This window comes from Piliocolobus tephrosceles, chromosome 1 (genome assembly GCF_002776525.5).
Source record: "Piliocolobus tephrosceles isolate RC106 chromosome 1, ASM277652v3, whole genome shotgun sequence".
NCBI classification, from domain to species: Eukaryota; Metazoa; Chordata; class Mammalia; order Primates; family Cercopithecidae; genus Piliocolobus; species Piliocolobus tephrosceles.
In genome coordinates this window covers 106,060,574-106,079,765 of record NC_045434.1, presented here as the reverse complement: position 1 = coordinate 106,079,765, position 19,192 = coordinate 106,060,574, and the positions used below count along the sequence as shown (strand labels likewise).

Below are 19,192 nucleotides of genomic sequence, written 5' to 3'. Positions count from 1 at the left end.
AGCAGAGACGGGGAAAGAACCTGGGCCCTTGATGACTTTGTTCAGCCTTGAACAAATTCTGGAAAATCCCCATCTCCAGCCTTCTTTTACTATATTTCAACACTGTTGAGATGGTTTATATTTTGGTATATCTTAACATGCTGAAATTAGAATGCATCTTTTATGGTATGTCATAGCTAAACTGGTAGCATTTTTTCCTTTCTTAGTGGAACCTAAAATAATTGAGTGTTTTACAAAGAGCCACATCTAAGATTTCCTGAAATGTGGAATGTCCTTATTGTTATCCATCTTTAGTAGGTTTTCTGCTACTCTCCTCTAAAAGTATCCTAACTGACACAGCTCTTCTTCTCGCAGGAGGATGCTGTGTGGGAAGAGTGTTTGTAACAAGAGGCAGCACAGCTGCAGGCCGGCCCGTCTGGAGGATGTCCCTGCTCTGAGTGGGGCCTGCACTCTCTCTGTCCTGGAAGAGACGCTACTCTTCTTGTGATTTAGAGCAAATGACCTGTGCAGGATGCTCCTCCTCCCCGCCATAGAGGTCACCACAGCCACTGAAGCTTACTCTATGGCTGGTGCAGATCCTAAAACAGCCAGTCATATGGGGGTGTCACCTATAATGACGATGGTCTTGGGCTTTTTGAAATTTACAGTCTTAGTCCATTTAGCTGGAGAATGAGAAAAGGCCACAGGAAATGCTAGAAGTAGGTCAACTAATCCCAGGGCAATAATGCTCAGCCCCTACTAAGAGCACTGCCTTGCGGGTGGAGGCTGCACCTTACCCTACACTCCTCACCCCTTCCTACTGTGGCAGGGGCAGAGCTATTGCCCCTTCCCGCTGGAGCCTCTTTCCAGGGGCAGCCCTCTCATCTCCTCTCCCTCCATCCCTCCCTTCCCTCCTTCTTCTCTCTCCTCCCCTCCTCTCTGCAGTCCCTAGTCACGGAGAGACTGAGATTAGCCCCTTCAAGCCTGTATTTTGAGTTATGTTTTTTCCTACACAATTTAAAGCATAAGATCACAAAATAAAATCCTGCAGGGGTCCTGTGTCACCCCAGATGGGCTAGTGAATGACACACTTGTGGTGTAACCACTTTACTCCAGGGGCAATAGGGACTTTTCTCATTCTTTGAAATAAATTTTAACTGCATTTCGTTGAGACTTCTTTCCCTGAAACGAAGCACAACAGGCTGCTCTTACCGGCTCTAGCCTCCCTTGATTTTGGAGAGTGGAGGAACAGGCCGTGTGAAGGCAAGGGGAAGGGGTCACAACAGCTTCTCTACCTGTCTCCAGCACACAACCAGGAGGGCTAGACCAGTGCACAGGGGCTCAGGGGTGCTCCTTCCAGCCTCTTTCCCTGCCCCTCTTCCCTCCCGCTCCCACCAAAGTTTAAGTGCTGCTTCTGTTCTAAGCCTTTGCACAGCCCCATCTACTCCGAGCTGGAACTTAGGGAAGCTGGAGTCACTCACCCACATAGAAATACTCTGGGGACTTGTCCTCTGATGATAACTCCTTTATGGCACCTCCGAACCGAAACCATAGTCCAAAAGCAATGACGGCCGATCCAGCCAGCTGGAAGGCAAACAACACTGTGTTTACAGTAGAAGGGGAACGAATGAGCATGCACAGATCCGAGGGCAGGCTCCAGGCACAGGATGCTGACGAGGTCACCCCTTTAGAACTCACTTAGACCACCTTCCCATTTTATAGGGGAGAAAATGAAGGCTCAGAGAGGTGAAGTGACGTGCACAAAGTCCCTCAGGCCCCTGATGTGACATTGGACTGGGTTTTTCTGATTCTGAGAGCAGGGTTTTTCCATGATGCCAGGCTGCCCTGTGGTTATGGGGCACACTCAGCACAACCAGGGAGGTGTCTCAAAAGCAATATTCCAGTAACATTCCCTCTGGAAGGCATCTTTCCCCTGCCTTTTTGTCCCTTGCTGGGCATGTCGGATCTCTTCACCCACACCACAACGAGAGGTGACTACCTCTCAGCTGCCGGGTCACCAAGAGCAAGATGAACTCCAAGACCTCGGGGAAATCCACTTTTCTAAATGGGAAGACAATACAGCAACCTCAAACTCAGAACCCACCCACACCTCGTGAGTGCACAGTCTCCAAATAGAAAGCTGTTTTAGGGGCACCTGTAACCCTCTTCCCCTATCCTATATGGTCACTGCCCTGACTGGGGATGCTTTTGCTGGCAGAGAGATAGCCCAGTCTTTTTTTTTTTTTTTTTGGTTGCTATTTTGAGTTTCCATGGAAAGTGAGAAAGGAAAAAATAATTTTCTGAAAAAGCATGGTCTGTGTGCTGTGTGGCTCATGGAGAGGCTGAGTGGCTGGCGCAAGCAGTGACTGGGCAGGCTGGCGGCTGGTAGAGTCATCACCCGGCTTCCTTTCCTTCCCTACTCTGAAGGCTTTTGTGAGGCTCAGCATGGAAGTTGGAAGCCCTTTCTGCCATCTCAGGACTGTCACTGCTGCGTGCCGGCAGGCTCTAGCCACAGTGTTCTCTCCCCACAAACACCGCTCTCGAATTTCACTGTATCAATCCATCAACAGATATTTACTGGGCACCTTCTGGGCTCAGGGCACCATGAGAAAGTAAGCAGAGATATAAAAATAGCCTCCTATTCTGCTGGCCCATCTAGTTGCTGTTGGGCTGCCCTCGCCTACCACTAAATGAACAATTTAGAGGCTTCCCCTGCCCAAACAGAGCAGAGCACACACAGATGCTGGGAACAGGAGCACGGAGGATGGAAATCAGAGGAGCAGAGGTCTAAAAGGAAAAATCACACCAGAGACAGCATAGTCGTTTTTACACAGGAGACTTCTATCTTGCCAGACAGCTTATAAAGCACCCAGAACTAGCCTTCTGGACGATCTGGCTGGATTTCTATGAGGAATCTATCCCTCTTCTCCTTCTATCCCCCAAGGCCAATTCCCTTTGTGGCCAGTTTCTTCAGAAAAGAGGTGTGATTTCAGTGAGGAGGAGTCAGAGGGGCAGAATTCTACCAGCTGGACTCTCCCTTGTGGAGTAACTAACAGTTTCCAGTACTTAGAGGAAAGCACTAATTGGATAATGTGAGGGGCAGCTAAAGGAACCGGGATCAATCAGCTTTTGAAAGACGTCTGCATTAAAAAAAGGCTGGCATGGCAGGGAAACATATTGAAAGGAGTCTTGCTAAAACATTAACAATATCTTTTTAGGGCAGGATTTCAGGTGACTTTTTTCCTTCTCAGTATATTTTCTAAGTTCTCTGCATTAAGCGTGTATTTCTCTTGTGGCTTTAAAAATATATTTTTAAAGTGTTACATGGTAATTTCTATATTCAATCCAGAAAAAGTGGGGAGAGTCTTCTTGGGCCATGCTTTAACTTGGGAGGACACCAGCTTTGAGGTCCTCGCTGTTCCTGTGCAGGAAAGAGAGCAATGCCCTTGGTCAAGCACCTAGGTTCCACCTAGGAGCACTTGGAGGCTGCCTGGGACAAGTCTGCCCAGCAAAGCGTCTCAGGCAACTCTGCACGCCCTCATCTCTGTGGCGACTGGATGGAAAGACAGAGTTTCCAAATACAAAGCAAAACCTATTGACAGAGGCATCAAGCCAAAGCCAGCAGCCACCGAGCAGACTGTGGAGGAGGTGACTGGTCCCAGGGACACCCTACCGCGAGGCCACAGTTTTGGAATCTCTGTACACAAACTCTAATTTATAGCTGTCTGGGATTATCCTCCCAGACGGAATACATGTGTCCAGTTCTGGCACAGATGTGTTTGATGCATAATGGAAAATTAAAAGAGAGGTTGCAATTTAAAGCCATAGGGCAATGGGAAAAAATCTGCGCTTGCTCATCCATGCCCCTAACCCCAAACCGCACGGGTTTCCTCCTGGGTCAAGGAAACTGTGGCTTAGCTGAACGTCATCACTGTGTGGAAGGGAATCCTCCCAGCAGGCTGCTGCCGGCTGTGTCAGGGATGCTGTGGGTAAGGACCTGGCCAGGGCTGATGCTGCTTGTGACAAGAGACAGGGTGATCACTGCTTTGGAAAGTGGCATTGGCACAGACCACACAGCCGTTTGGTCCTTCTTAACTCACATTCCTGTAAGATTCATGGAATGCTCTGTGTTCACGGGGCTTTGGTTGGTCTATCACACACTAGAAATTGCTTAAAAAAAAAATTCACACCAGTTCCAGTCCAGTCAGGAATAAAGTGAGCATGTCAGTGTCACTAAGTTCTCAAGACTCCCTGTATTCCATAGAGCTGGAGGAAATGGTCTCCCCAATGACCTGAAGGAAGTCTTCAAACCTCTGTAATCCTACATTTTAACCCAATGAGGCCAAAACTGCCTCATGCCCACATTCTCTCTTCTCCCTTTAATCTCAACCACTCTTTTGCATTCAGACATAACATTGCACCTCAGCCAATGTTAAAACAAATAAGAAATGAGAAGTTACCATTTTTTTTAACGGTTCCTTCTTCTGCCCTAGCCACATCTTTCCCTGTCTTTCTTCTTTGCATGTTTACTAAGAATAAACTATGGTCCAGGCCAGGTACTGTGCTCAGTGTTAGAGAAACGATGAAGAAAAACACATGGTTCATAGTCTAATGTGGTAGATAGTCACATAAAGTACTAAGTGCACTGTAACGCAGGAAGTGTGCTGAAGAGGAACAGCGTGCACACTGCCAAGGGACTGGAGCAAACTGTAGCCACTGGCACGCAGGAGGAGTCATTACATTTTGATTTACATCTTGAAGAATGAGTGAGAAGTCACTGGGCAAGGAAGGACTGGCAGCAGAGGCAAACTCCAGGCAGAAATGGCAGCACAGAGGTTCATTTCCTTACCTCGGTGCAGTGTTTGTTAAGGAGAGTCTGGGGGAGGTCGGAGGTTGGGGTTTAAGCGGGTGTGGGGCAGACCTTGACTAGGGTTCTACTTTGCTTGCTACCATCTTGGAAAGCCCATAGCAAGGTCTGCCTGAGGGGAGGAGGAACAGAAGCCCACATTTTGATGGAAACCATCAGGAACATGAATACTACCTGGATGTTAGACATAGCAAGGAGCCAAAAGGAAAGGCTTGAATGGCTGAGGACCAGAGACAGGACACTAGGGGAGTGGACGTGGAGAGCTGTGAGAACTATGACGTCACTGTACTCACTGAAGAACTTTGCTGAGGGTTGCCCCGCTTCCAGGACCAGCACCCATCCCCATGTCTTTGGAACAATTACAACTAGAAACTGTTGTTTTTCAGAAATGGACTTTTTCATACAGAAGCAAAAGTTGGACTTTGATGTTAATCCTTTAAAATACACGTATTGAGCACCCATTATGAGTCAGAAGCCAGGGTTTCAGAGATGAGGAAAGTCCAGTCCTTCTCCTGGGGCTCAAGGAGATGCTAATCCCCACTGGGTGGCCCAGGAGGGGATCCAACCCTGCAGGTGAGAAGTCAATCCAGAAGCAGCCCACCAGAAAGCACGTGAGAAGATGCCAGAGAGCATCATTTTTTGAGTCCTCCCTCCCTTTTTTTTTGACAAGGTCTCACTTTGTTGCCCAGGCTGGAGTACAGTGGTGCCATCACAGCTCACTGCAGCCTCAACTTCCTGGGCTCTAGCGATCCTCCACCTCAGCCCTCCAAATAGCTGGGAATACAGGCGCACATCACCACATCAGTTACTTTTTGTATTTTTGGTAGAGACGGGGTTTCACTATGTTGCCTAAGATAGTCTCGAACTCCTAGACTCAAGTGATCTGCCCACCTCAGCCTCTCAAAGTACTAGGATTACAGGCACGAGTCACCATGGCCAGCTTCATCATTCCTTTTCTGAGGACCGGTTGTATGTGAGGTACTCAGGGAATGTGATAAAATAGTATTTAAGGGCAAGAGTGTGCCAACTATTACAAAGAGGATGAGAAAAATAGTTAAAAAAAAAAAAAGGAGATAAGAATGCAGGGAAAGGAACAGATAGTGACAATAATTCCGAGTCATTAAATAGGGGATCATCAGATATGGTTATAGTATGTATTGTCATGGGCAAATTCTTTCAGTAGCTAACCATATTCCAGAGAGTTTGGAGGACACGAAATTGCAAATTGTAATCATATGTCTTTAGTGAAAACAATGTGTGTTCTAAAACTACAGAAACAGAAGAAGGACGGAAAACCTGATTAGAAAGCATTTCAAGCAAAGTGGATGGACAAAAAGTTTTCTTTAATAATGGCTATCTGCCAAAAACAAGTCATCGTGCATGAAGCAGAGCTTGCTAATAGATTTCAATTTTATTTTACTGTACTTACTTCCATTTTCCTGGGATTGCTGATGAGATGTCCTATCTTGAGGACATATTTTTTCATTTAAAAAAAAGACAAGTTTCACGAATTGCAAACACAGTTCCTAGGGAGGCACTGTGGTTGGAGTGGGTGGTGCTGAGATGCAGGAATGCAAAGATCATTCCCCATTCTGGGCTCCCCCAGTCTGCCCAGCTGTCCTCCTCTTCCCTGAAGTTAGCCAACCAGATCACCAAGAGCAAATACCTGCTATCCACTTTCTAGTGACTAAACCCAGCAAAAAAAGCCCACTTTGGGGGTAAAAAACATCATTTAGGGAAGTTCTAGATAGCATGTGCACTTATACTTAAGTGGGAATCACAGGTCCTGGCCCTCAGATGCTCCAGCTATAGTTTCAGGTCCTTCCTGCCCCTGTGGAGGTCTCTGTTCTTGCTGTTCCCTCCTCCCCCTCCCCATAGCTGACACCCATTCACAGCTCTAACATCAGTTCCTCAGGGAAGCCTGCCATGGCCTAGATAGGTACCTTCCTTTATATCTCACATAATGTTTTCTACTTAAATATGTCCGTTTTTTGTAAATTAAGGCCTAAGCTCTATGAAGGTGGGGACAGGGTCTATATTGCTATTTCCCAAACATAATCCCCTTTGCCCTGCAGAGTGGGCTCCCAATAGACATTTGCTAAATGAGTGAATGGAGGACCTTCACAAAGATGCTATGGACTGAACTGTATCCCTCCAATGTGCAAAATTAACAGGTTGAGGCCTAATCCCCAGTGTGAGGGTATGTGAGGATGGGGCTTTGGGAGGTAATTAGGTTTAAATGAGGTCATGAGGGTGGAGCCATCATGAAGGACTAGTGCCCTTATAAGAAGAGACACCAGAAAGCTTGCTCTCTCTCTCTCCACCACATGAGGACACGGCAAGAAGGTAGCTGTACACAAGCCCTCGCCAGGGAGCCCTCACCAGAACCCAACCTGACCTCCGACCTCTAGCATCTGACCTCTGACTTCTAGTCTCCAGAACTGTGAAAAATAAATTTCTGCTTCAGCTACCCCACTCTGTGGTATTATTTTTTTTTTAATGTCAGCTTGAGCTGATTAAGACAGGCTGACAGGAGCAATTGCGAACAACCTCCTTCACAAGTCTCCAAGGGAATACTTCACAAAGTGCTATTTTCAAACTCGTCTGCACCTGGGAAACACTGCAGATACCTTGGAAGGCACTGTGTGAACACATTGTCGAATATGCTCAGCAAAACACTTGCCCCAGAAACAGAAAACAAAACTAGAGCACGTAATATCAGTTCTGTGTTTTCCTAAGCCTGCAGAAATGTGTGTCGTACACCATCCATGGACACAAAGAATAAATCTACACAAAGTAAATCTACACAATGTATATATGCCTTCCACTGGCAGGGGCATATGAACACAACACAATTATGGTGACACACACACACACACACACACACACACGTGCATGCTGCACTCAAATGAAAGAATGAACAAAATCAATTCTGTATTCTGGCTTCTCCAGGGTGAATACCAACTCATTTGCAATTCTCTTCTTTGGGATGAAGTCACAAAATTGGAAATGATGCTTCAACCCTAGAATTTTCATTAAATGCTTTTAAGCTAATACTTGCTCTTAGTGGCAATTCTCATCCACGTTGGAATCACATAATGAGCACTTATGATTCTTGATCTGATTGTAAACCCCATTATGATACCCCATAAGGATAATGGAGTCTCACCCTCTTAGCAGGCAAAAGTCAGAAGCACATTTGCTCTGGAAGATGATCTGAATTTTCTCAAAAAGGAAAACCGGCTCCCAAGATTTTTATTCCGTTATGCAGTGAAAGCAAGGCAAGGATTCAGATGGCACTTCTTCAAAATCAAGGGTTTTATCAGAAAAAATATGAGAATTGAATGCCATACGACATCCACATCAAATAGTCTCCGAGGGACCTTGCTACCTTACCCTTCATCAGGACCAGGTGAGTGGGAACTGAGAGGCAGGACTGTGGCAGCATGTGATGATAAGGCTGTGTTAGTTTGGAAATGCATGGCGGCTTCTTTAGGTACCAGTGTTTCTAATCTCTCCATTATTTTCCTCATACAATTTCCTAAGAAAAAGCTCACTCTAAGAAAGACTTCATTCAGGTAAGAGTATATTTTACAATCAACCAATGCTTAATTCTCTGCACTGATGGAAGGGTGCTGCAATTCAGGCCACAATAAAATCAGGAGCGTTCCATTCATTTCTGGAAAGAACACTGGGCAACACATTTGTGCCAGATGTACCTTCAGTTTGTTTAAATTGTTATAAAGTTAACTTGCATGGGTCAACTAACATTGCTGGGGGCAGTTTATAAGTGCTGGAGAAATACAAGCTCAGGGGAAGGAAACTAACTTGGGATGAAAAGCTTGCTGCAAATGATAGAGCAGATAATTTACACATAGACAGTGGAAAGTGTGTTGTTTATTCAGTGATTATACATAATGTTTTTTCTCTTAATATAGGGGAAAGGAGGAGGAGATTAGGGAACATCAAGAATTAGGAGAAAGATGATGGCTGTGTAGTTTTCTTGCTTTTTATTTTTTTGAGACAGGGTCTTACTCTGTTGCCCAGGCTGGACTGCAGTGGCCTGATCACAGCTCACTGCAGTCTTGACCTCCCAGGCTCAAGCGATCCTCCCACCTCCTCCTCCTCCCACTACAGGCATGTGCAACCATATCCAGCTAATTTTTTCTATTTTTTTGTAGAGATGAGGCCTTACTTTGCTGTCCAGACTGGTCTTGAACTCTTGGGCCCAAGTGATCCTCCTGCCTCAGCCTCCCAAAGTGCTGGGATTCCAGGTGTTAGCCACCATGCCCAGCCTATGTAGTCTTCTTTATACAGCAAAGTGAATGTCATAGACTACTGGCTAAGGATTCCAGGGAGCAGATGGCTTACTCAAATGAAGATCAAATATGTACAGAGCTAAAATCCAGCCTACCAAGTCACAGAAGTGAACTAAACTCAATGTCCACCTTACTTACCTCATCAAGGGGATAAGCCCAGGGAGGAAAAAATGGTCTTTTCTAGGTTCTCTGGACTTCCTCCTTGGAACACCCAGCTGGCTCTCATCCTAGGCCTGCCCTCTACATATATAATCACTTCTCTTGGAGGCCACAGTGACTACTGTGACATCTCATCTATCTAGAGCTTTACATAAGCAAAGACAACACATTAAACACAATTTATGTATAGTGGTTGGGAGAACTACTTTGGAGCAGATAAACAGAATTCTTTTTTTTTTTTTTTTGAGACGGAGTCTCGCTCTGTCGCCCAGGCTGGGGTGCAGTGGCCAGATCTCAGCTCACTGCAAGCTCCGTCTCCCGGGTTTACGCCATTCTCCTGCCTCAGCCTCCCGAGTAGCTGGGACTACAGGCGCCCGCCACCTCGCCCGGCTAGTTTTTTGTATTTTTTAGTAGAGACGGGGTTTCACCGTGTTAGCCAGGATTGTCTCGATCTCCTGACCTCGTGATCCGCCCGTCTCGGCCTCCCAAAGTGCTGGGATTACAGGCTTGAGCCACCGCGCCCGGCCTAAACAGAATTCTTAATTATTGATCAATAAATATGATCTTCATCCAGTTTTAGTTGTTACAGAATGACAATGGTTAAAAAGATGTTTCAAGTAGAACTAAGGACAGATTAGAAAAGCCAAAACAATTTGTTTAGTAAGAAGTTAGCATGGGTGGAATCTAGCAGAAATTGTGAAAGTCTAGCTTGGCGCTCTATAGAGATTTTTCTTTTTTTTTTTTTTTATCGTGATTTATTTTTTATTTTTATTTTTATTTTATTTTGAGATAGAGTCTAACTGTGTTGCCCAGGCTGGGGTGCAGTGGTGTGATCTCAGTTGACTACAACCTCTGCCTCCCAGGTTCAAGTGATTCTCATGCCTCAACTCCCAAGTAGCTGGGATTATGGGCGCACACTACCACGCCAGCTAATTTTTTATTTTTTTTTATTTTTTATTTTTTTTTATACTTTAAGTTCTAGGGTACATGTGCATAACGTGCAGGTTACATATGTATACATGTGCCATGTTGGTGTGCTGCACCCATCAACTCGTCAGCACCCATCAATTCATCATTTATATCAGGTATAACTCCCCAATGCAATCCCTCCCCCCTCCCCCCTCCCCATGATAGGCCCCAGTGTGTGATGTTCCCCTTCCCGAGTCCAAGTGAGCTCATTCTTAAAAGCCATTTTACGAGGACCTGTTTGAGGTCAGGAAGGTGCAGCACTGGTCCGTTCACAGAGGGCTAGATAGACTCTGGCGTGAGCAGGGAGACAAAGTCAGCTCCCTGGATGAGTGACAGCAGCTTCCAATGCACCCCGGGCCCTGCTCGGCCTTGCTCTGCCACCTCTGTTAATAAGCTGACTCCCAATCGCCATTATGATGTGGAAGACAGAGCTTGGTATGCATCCTGGAATATCTGCCAACTGCTCTTCTAGAAATTCACCTCTTCTGGGTGTTCAGAGTGCATAACGATGCCCTTAGGGTAATAAACACATGTGCGCATACAGTACTTAGGTGTAAAGAGTTGTAGTGGATAAAAATGGGGGTTCTAGACATTTGGGTTTGAATCAGGCTCTGGCACTTACTGGTCCTATAATCTTGGGCAAGCCACTTAACCTCTCTATCCCCAGCTTCCTCATCTGCAAAGTGAAGGTACTAATAGTGCCTCCTAAAGAGACTAAATGAGTTCATGTTACACACTGAGAGCAGTGAGTGCCTCACACTTCGTGTTATTATGTTGGTAGACTTGCTAATGTTACCTTCAAACTGAAAGCTTAATCTTCAAGACAGGAAACATCGCTCCCACGGTTCCAATAATGCGGTCTGCTGCAGCCGTCCTCTACTCATTTTTATTTTAGATCCACACTCCCTCTTTCCATGACAGCTGGAATTCCTTTTGGTTTTTTAAATCTTCTACACTAGAAAGTCAGTGGCCTTTTGTGGAAACTATGTCTCCTCTCTTTAATGGTTTTAAGGCCCCATAAGAGAAAAATATGAATAGATGTATTTATGAGTGAAAGAATAACTATATGTAGGCTAGGGCTGTCAAGTAGAACTTTCTCCAGTGATGTAAATGTCCTATATCTGTGCTGTCCAGCATTGTGGCCATTAGGCACCTATGGCTATGGAGCTCTGAAATGTAGCTAGTGGGACTGAGAAAATGAAGGCTACATTTCATTTAGTTTTAATTAATTTAAATAGGTACATGTGATCGGTAGCATAGTCCCCACATTGGACAGTGCAGGTCTAGAATTCACAAGCTCGTCAGAGCTTCAACCTTCCTCTCTGATAGTCTGTAAACTTGGAGTGGTTACGAGTATAGAGTCTGGGGACACACACAGACACACAGCTCTGCCGCTGGCCAGCTCTGAGACCGGGGCAAGTCTCTTCAATGCTTCAGACCTCTGTTTTCTGATACGTAAACTGGGGATGATAACTGCTACTATTTCATAGGGTTGTTGTGAGGATTAAATTAGTTAATAATAAAATGTGCCTAGGGAAGCAGCTGGCACATAGTGTACATTTATATAGTGCTTACTATTCTTCACATTTTTGCTTCTGAAATTAATTTTTTAAACTGTCTCTTGATATATACCCTTTCTCAATTTCCATCTTACTTTTCCTCTGCCTGAAACTGATCAGCAGTGTTCCCAACCTCTCTCCTGCTTCTTCTCCCATATGCCTTAGTATTTTAGGCATCTCTTTGTACCTGTGTTTCAGGAATGCATCAAGACTAAATCTGACACTGAATATAATCTCCCTGATCACAGACTTCACATTTTCCAAGTTGGTAGCATTTCTCATACCTTATATTTTACATGTTCCAATAAATTAAAACAATGAAAAAAGCATGGGGTTTAAAGTCAGAAGACCTGGGACATACCACCTACTGTGCCTGACTTTCAGCTTTCACCACTGTAAAATGGGAATAATTACACTATTTCATGAGATTGTTGTGACTCATGATCAGGTGGGATAATGCATATGAAAGCACTTTGTAAACTGAAACATCGTATGAATGTTAATTAGCATTGTTATTTTTGTTCCCAATCAAATTCAAAGAGGATGAAAAAGGCAGGCCAAGGTAACCCGAGGTAATTCATCTGTAAGATGTGCTCCCAGCCCAGCTGGTATTTCCATCTTACTGGCAGCATTCTCTCTTTAATTCCTTAGCAACCATGACATGATTTGTTTCAGTGCTCAGTATAGCATCACTTGTTTTAAGGGAGCAGCTTTGCAATATTAACTGTCAAGGTTGGGGGATAGAGGTTACGTTCTCTTTTGCCACACATGGTTGGAGACCCAAAGATACTTCACGGCTGTTGTTCTAGAAAAACACGGTGAGATGCAATGAACAATGGACAGGTGGCCCCCCAGTAATTTCAGAAAGCATCAAGTATTAGCATTAAAAAGAGACTTAATAAAGGTAAAGTGGTAACTGAAATTAAAAGAACGGCCAAAAACAAGCCAAGTGAGTAAGCCAAGAAGTAGAGCACACCCTGCTTCAGTCAGAAACAAGTGCCACTGCTGAATCTCTGATCTCTTCAGGCCACATCTAAAATACGGGTTCTCAAAGCATGTGCCCAGACCAGCAACACCAGCATCACCTGGGGGCTTGTTAGACATGCAGACCCACTGAATACTAATAGAGCTGAATGAGCTCCCTAGGTGATCTATGCGCACGTTAAATTTTGAGAGGCACTGACCACCAAAGGTTTTCCCATTGCTTTTCCTTGGCCTCCACTTAGTAGCACAGAAGCGGGAAAGGAAATAAACAGATCCTGCTCCAAGGTCAGTGCACACAACTCCCTTAGCTGGAGCCATGCTTAACTCTATTAGGTGCTGAGTGATTGGGAGAAAGGGGATGCCAAAAGGACCTAGTCCCTGCCCTCAAGGAGCAAAGACTAAACAGGGAATAAATTCTCATCAAAGGCAAAATAGAGGCTAAAGGCATGAATGCCTCGAGATCAAGGACTGTGTCTTAATCATCTTTGAATTCCCAGCAATTGGCAGGGAATTGTAGAAGAAGTGATCTCTCCTTTTGACTCCATGCCCTTGATAAACTCTGACTCTTGCCACCTTGCTTGCTTAGTTGGATGTAAAACACCTGCCTGCTTCATCGTGCCTTTATGAACCTCTTGGATTCTAGATTCTACTTTCCCATTTGTATTTCTAGTATTTAAAAACAACAACTACTACGATCTTATGTTATTATTTACTGTATGCATGAACCATACTTATAACCTTACATATATTAACTCATTGTATCTGCACAAAGTTCATAGATTGATATTAGTACTTTAATATGTCCATTATACAGATGAGAAAATGGAGGCTCAAAGAGGTTAAACAACTTGTCCAAAGTCCTCTACGTAATAAATAATGGAGGCAGGAATAAAGTCAGGCAGTGTGATGCCAGTACCCACTGCCCAGGTTTTCGATTCCTGGATTTGAACTGCCACACTGCATAGATCTGTCCGAGGTCTACCAGAACCCTGGGACCATAGCTGTGGCTTCTTCAGACTGTCCCCTCTGGTAGATTCCCCGTTCCTCCCAGCAATACTAGGTCCCTCTCTAGGTCCACACTAGGGGACACTGGCCCCTGTTGCTCTCTTTCCACCTTAACAAAAATCAGAAATGAAGATTCTCCTACAGCAAGGCTGAGACCATTCCTATCTGCCTTATGGGCTGGTCTCCAAAGGATACTTTCTTTAGGCATTTTTTCCTAAACCAACCTCTCTGACAAGGGATTGCTCTGAAGTTACCGTTTGAAATAAATTTGGGAAAGAGGGGGAGGTGACCTCTATAAGATTCATGTGAGTCAAACTTCTTTGACTCCCAAGCCTGCAAGACACGGTCTTTCTTAAACTCACCTGTTAGGCATCTCCAAGTGAAAACCCAAAGCTGTATTAATAATGGTGAGAAGGAAAGGAGGGCAACTTCAAACTTGACATATATGGAATCTGCTTTTCAACAATCAACAGCTCTGCTTCCTGTGGGTCAGTAATGCTGAGCAGCTAGTGCAGCACAATGATAGGAAAACGCTGACCATACAACAATTAACCAAGGAATAAACAGCGCCCAGGTTTTCCTTTAAACCAACATGTGCGGCTTGGTGGGGGTGTAGTGTTTTATTTATATTGCTATGCAACGTAGGAAAAAAATAAAGGTGATTTCAATGAAAGGCACAGGAATATGCTGTGCTATCTGATCGCGGGTCTGAATTTAGACATGACAGATGTTGGGAGGGGTTTCACCTTAGACATCAACCATGATAAGAGAAATTAATGTAGTGGGGTTAATGGCTAGGCTTGACTTTGTTTTTAAAAACTCAGCGGTGAGGACGGTCAGCCGCCCTGGGCCAGGGAGTACTGTGCTGTCTCTGGCAGGGTCTGGTTGGATGTTTATGAAACCAGGAGCACAGCCTAGGGAAACTTAAAGCAAGCTGCCAGAGGAGGCTACAAATTGATCTGTTAAATTGCAGATCACCAAACAGACCCTGCCCCGCCTCTATGCTTACCTCTGGCGAGGTTCTGACTGGAAGGAAGTGCTGTCACCCAGGGAACCCCGTAACTCAGAGGGGCAGGCATGTGAGCTTCTAAGGGCGTGTGTGTAAATGTTATACTTTAGTCACAGCTAAAGCCTGGCCTTCCAGGAAAACTATCCCCCACCCCTTTCCCAAACTTCCCACAAAGCCCTCCAACCAGGAGAAAACAGCTTCAGAAACTAGAGTGGGGCTTTTCTGGAATCAGGTTCCCTCAGTTACAGTGAAGGCAAATATCTAGATACTTTACCCTACACAGCTACTTTCCCTTAAGTCATGAGGTGCCTGTTTCAGTTGCCACTTCGCTCTGGTTGCTGCCTCCACCCCCACCCCCATGAAACTGGGGGAGAGGAAGGTCCTTCAATTCCCACTGCATGCCTTTTATACGCCAGGCACTATTCTAGCGCTGGGGATACAGCTATGAGCAAAACAGAAAAAACAAAATTCCTGCTCTCAGAGAGTTTTAAGGTCTAGTGGGGAAAATCCACAAGTACAAATTGACAAGATAAGGTATAGTTATCCTCAAATGAAGACAAATTGCAAGTCACTTGGCAAATTTATATACTATTCCCCAATATGAAAAGAATCAGAGAAAGAGAGCTAACGTTTATTAAATGCTTCCTATGTGCCAGGCACTTGATAACAAAAATAATAGTTAACATTTTTTGCATATTTCCTACGTCCTAGGCTCATAGGAAGTTGAGGTGACATACTTTACATATTCCCTCTTAATCCTCTCAATATTTCTGTTACTCCAATCGTACAGATGAGAAAATAAGCCTAGAAGTAAGAATAACTTGCTCAAGTACACCCTGTTTGTGCAGGCACGCCCTGCTTGGGATCTCTGCACTCCAGCCTGATGGCTTTGACAGTCAGATGGTGGCACTCACTCCCCCTTGCTCTGCTCCTCTGCTGGTGGATGGTCAGTCACCCCCTTGCCCTTGCCTAGCTCCTTTCTACCAGTCCTTCCAGGTTCAGCTTAAATAGCTCCTTAAGGAGAACTTTTCTGGCTTCTCATGATGACTGTGATCCTTTCTCTAAACTCCTTACTTAGATTACATATAGAAAAGGTCTAACCTCACTGGTTAACACATTCAGGCACTCAAACATTGCATTGCTCCTACTTCCTTTCCTTACCGTGTCTATGGTCAACAGTGTGACACTTGTCACTTGATTCCACACTGTCTTATTTTTGTGTTGTTCCATATCCCTTGGTCTTGTTTCCTCAATGAGATGAGCAGCTTAGGGAACTGTGTTTATATTTATACATTATTATTTGTTTAATCATTGTTTAATAGAGTGGGTCTCAAATTTGAGCATGGATCAGAATTATGTGAATAGCTTGTTTAATTAGATTGCTGGGTCCTTCCCCCAGAGTTTCTGATTCAGCAAGTCTGGGATGAGCTGAGAATGTTTTGTTCGTTTGTTTGTTTGTTTTTGAGATGGAGTTTCGCTCTTGTTGCCCAGGCTGTAGTGCAATGTGGCACCATCTGGGCTCACTGTAACCTCTGCCTCCCGGGTTCAAGAGATTCTTCTGCTTCAGTCTCCCAAGTAGCTGGGATTACAAGCATCCACCACCATGCCTGGCTAATTTTTGTATTTTAGTAGAGATGAGGTTTCATCATGTTGGCCAGGCTGGTCTCGAACTCCTGACCTCAGGAGATCCACCTGCCTTGGCCTCCCAAAGTGCTGGGTTACAGGCATGAGCCACCGTGTCTCGCCTGAGAATGTGTATTTCTGACAAATTCCCCGGATATGCTGACGCTGCTGGTCCAGGAACCACATTTGAGAACCACTGGTTAATTGAATGTACCACAATGCTTAAGAGAATGTAGGCGGCTGGGCGCGGTGGCTCATACCTGTAATCTCAGCACTTTGGGAGGCCCAGGCGGGCAGATCACGAGGTCAGAAGACCAACACCATCCTGGCTAACACAGTAAAATCCTGTCTGTACTAAAAAGACAAAAAAATTAGCCTGGCGTGGTGGAGGGCACTTGTAGTCCCAGCTACTCGGGAGGCTGAGGCAGGTGAATGGCGTGAACCCAGGAGGCAGAGTTTGCAGTGAGTGGAGATCAGGCCACTGCACTCCAGCCTGGGCCACAGAGCGAGACTCCGTCTCAAGTAACTTAACCAATTTGAGCCTCTGTTTCCTCATCTGTAAAAAATGGGGATAATAATAGTATATGTACATCAGGACTCTTGTGAGGATTACGTGTAATAATGAATGTAATATGCTTAGCACTGTCCCTGACACATTGAAAACATTCAATGAATGCTTCCAATTATTACTGGAAAGGCTGATACAATATCAGGCACTAAATAAGCACTGAACCCAGTTGAAGAATTCCTCCTCAGGCTTAAAACTTCTTTTGAATTCATAAGCAGTGAGAATGAAGGGTGTCACTGTGGCATGATATCTATAATTAACAGCTTCTGAAATTAAGCCAGATTCCTAAAAAATACAACACAAAGGGTCTTCAGAAACCCTTTTCCCCATAGTATGCTTAATGTAAATCCCCACATGTACAAAGGCCATGTGTCTCTTTAAAGTTCAGGGGATGTCCAGGAGGTACCTCCTTCACACATTCCACTGCTGAAGGATACTGAAGACTTTAGAGTTGCTGGAGTCATTCAGGCATCTGAGCTAATGGGTTGACAGACAAAAGCGGAACCCATCATTCAATAATTAATTACTTGCAATCATGGGAATACAACTTACTCCAGAGCAGATAGGACAGCCACCTCCTCCAGCCTGGTAGTTTCAAAGCACCCAGGCCCTGGCTGCTCTCAAACCTCTTTATCCAAAGCAAGACCTACGTTTTCCCTCAGGGTCCAGCTAAGCAGTTACACTGGCTGACATTCTCTTAAGAAAGCCCAAGAGGAAATGTGCAGAAAAGACAATTTCCAGACCTTGTCTCACAGTCCTCCAGGGCTTGGGACAGGGTATCCAGGGATGTAGGTTTGGTCTAGCTGTATCCCGTCTCGATAATATGAGACAAGGGTCAAGATCCTATCTCTCTGTGAACCATGAATCCTGGGAATGCTGTCAGTTCAATGAAACCCTGCAAAGTTGAATGAGATCATCTCTGGGAGGATTAGTATTTAGCACAGGCTGCGGCTGGGGGTTGTGGAGAGATGCTGCTGCCCTTTGGAAGCCCTTCCATTCCCCATCCCCTTCTCAGAAGAGCACCCACTACCTCCTCTCACCCAGCGGTACCCTTACCCTGGGGCTCAGAAAAAGGACGATCCCCCCACCACCACAATGTTCATTCCTATCTCCAATTTCTTAAACAAAACCTTCAGAGCCAGGCACTCTGTCCACACACTCGAATGGAGCACCACCCCAGGCAGCCCCAGGGCAGGGGTTTCTCTCCCAACACCCTGGCCAGGCCCTGGTTCCAGCTGGTAGGCAGAGTGAAAAGGGGGTGTGTGCACGGGAGGCTGGAGGGGAACAGGGACCGCCAGGGCCCCAAGTCCTCCGGAGGTGAGGAGAGACTGGGTCCCCGCACCTGGGGTTACCAGCTGAGAGATAAAAACCAAGGCAGGTGGGTGTTCCTTCCAGGAAAGGGCCACACGGTGTGTCTCCCCTTCTCACCATTTCTCATTGATCAACCTTCTGTGTTCCCGTTCTCTCCCCTCCAGCCCTCCCCTCCCTCTTTGTTTGCCTTCTCCTCGCCTCCGCGTTTGAGCACCCTGCCCTCCCCACGAGTGCGACTCGGACGCCGCAGTCAGCTCCCCGGGGACCCCGGCCCCGCGCCCGCCACCCGGCCCCCTGCCCTGCCCGGCCCTCCCGGCTCCTGGTCTCACCCAGAAGAGCAGGTTGAAGCCGAGCAGCAGGTACTTGATGCACCGCAGGCCCCCGCGGAAGCGCCCCATGCTGCGGCCCGGCGGCGGGATCCCCAGTCCCCAGGCCCGCGCAGCGAGCGCCGGGAGCGGCAGGCGCCGGCGGGGAGGGGGCGGAGCGGGGAGGACCGGGGCGGGGCCTCCGGGGGGAGGGGCGGGGCGCGGCGGGGAGGGGCGCGAGGACCCCAAGCGGCGAGGCTGGAGACTGGTGGGGGCGCCGAGGGATGGAGATCGAGCGGCCCGAGGGAGCACGTCCGCTCTTCCCCCGGACCCAAGGACCACCTTCCTTCCATCCCGTGGGCACACCGCTGCTGGTGGCTATCCGAGCACCTGCAGGGCGTGAGCGCCCACGGGGGACTGGGGACCCATTCAATCAGCGCCCAGTGCGGAGACCGGTTTGAGGCCCGGGCGATGCTTGAGGGATAAGCACTTGGTCTCGTGGCTATGGAAATCTAGGAAGGTGACTTCGGGTAGA

General features: G+C 46.3%; 1 protein-coding gene across 2 annotated transcripts in view; it reads right to left on the bottom strand.

Moving 5' to 3' along the window:
* Positions 1 to 18,825, bottom strand: part of TSPAN2 (tetraspanin 2) — a 44,481-nt gene extending 25,656 nt beyond the window's left edge. For both annotated transcript variants that reach the window (XM_023222748.1, XM_023222749.1), the window contains exons 1-2: positions 18,682 to 18,825; positions 1,461 to 1,563 (exon numbers count right to left, since the gene is read on the bottom strand). In XM_023222748.1, coding sequence (XP_023078516.1) covers positions 1,461 to 1,563; positions 18,682 to 18,750 — 172 coding nt within the window. In that variant the 5' untranslated portion in view covers positions 18,751 to 18,825. The remainder of the gene's footprint in view (positions 1 to 1,460; positions 1,564 to 18,681) is intronic.
* Between the last annotated feature and the right edge of the window lie 367 nt (positions 18,826 to 19,192).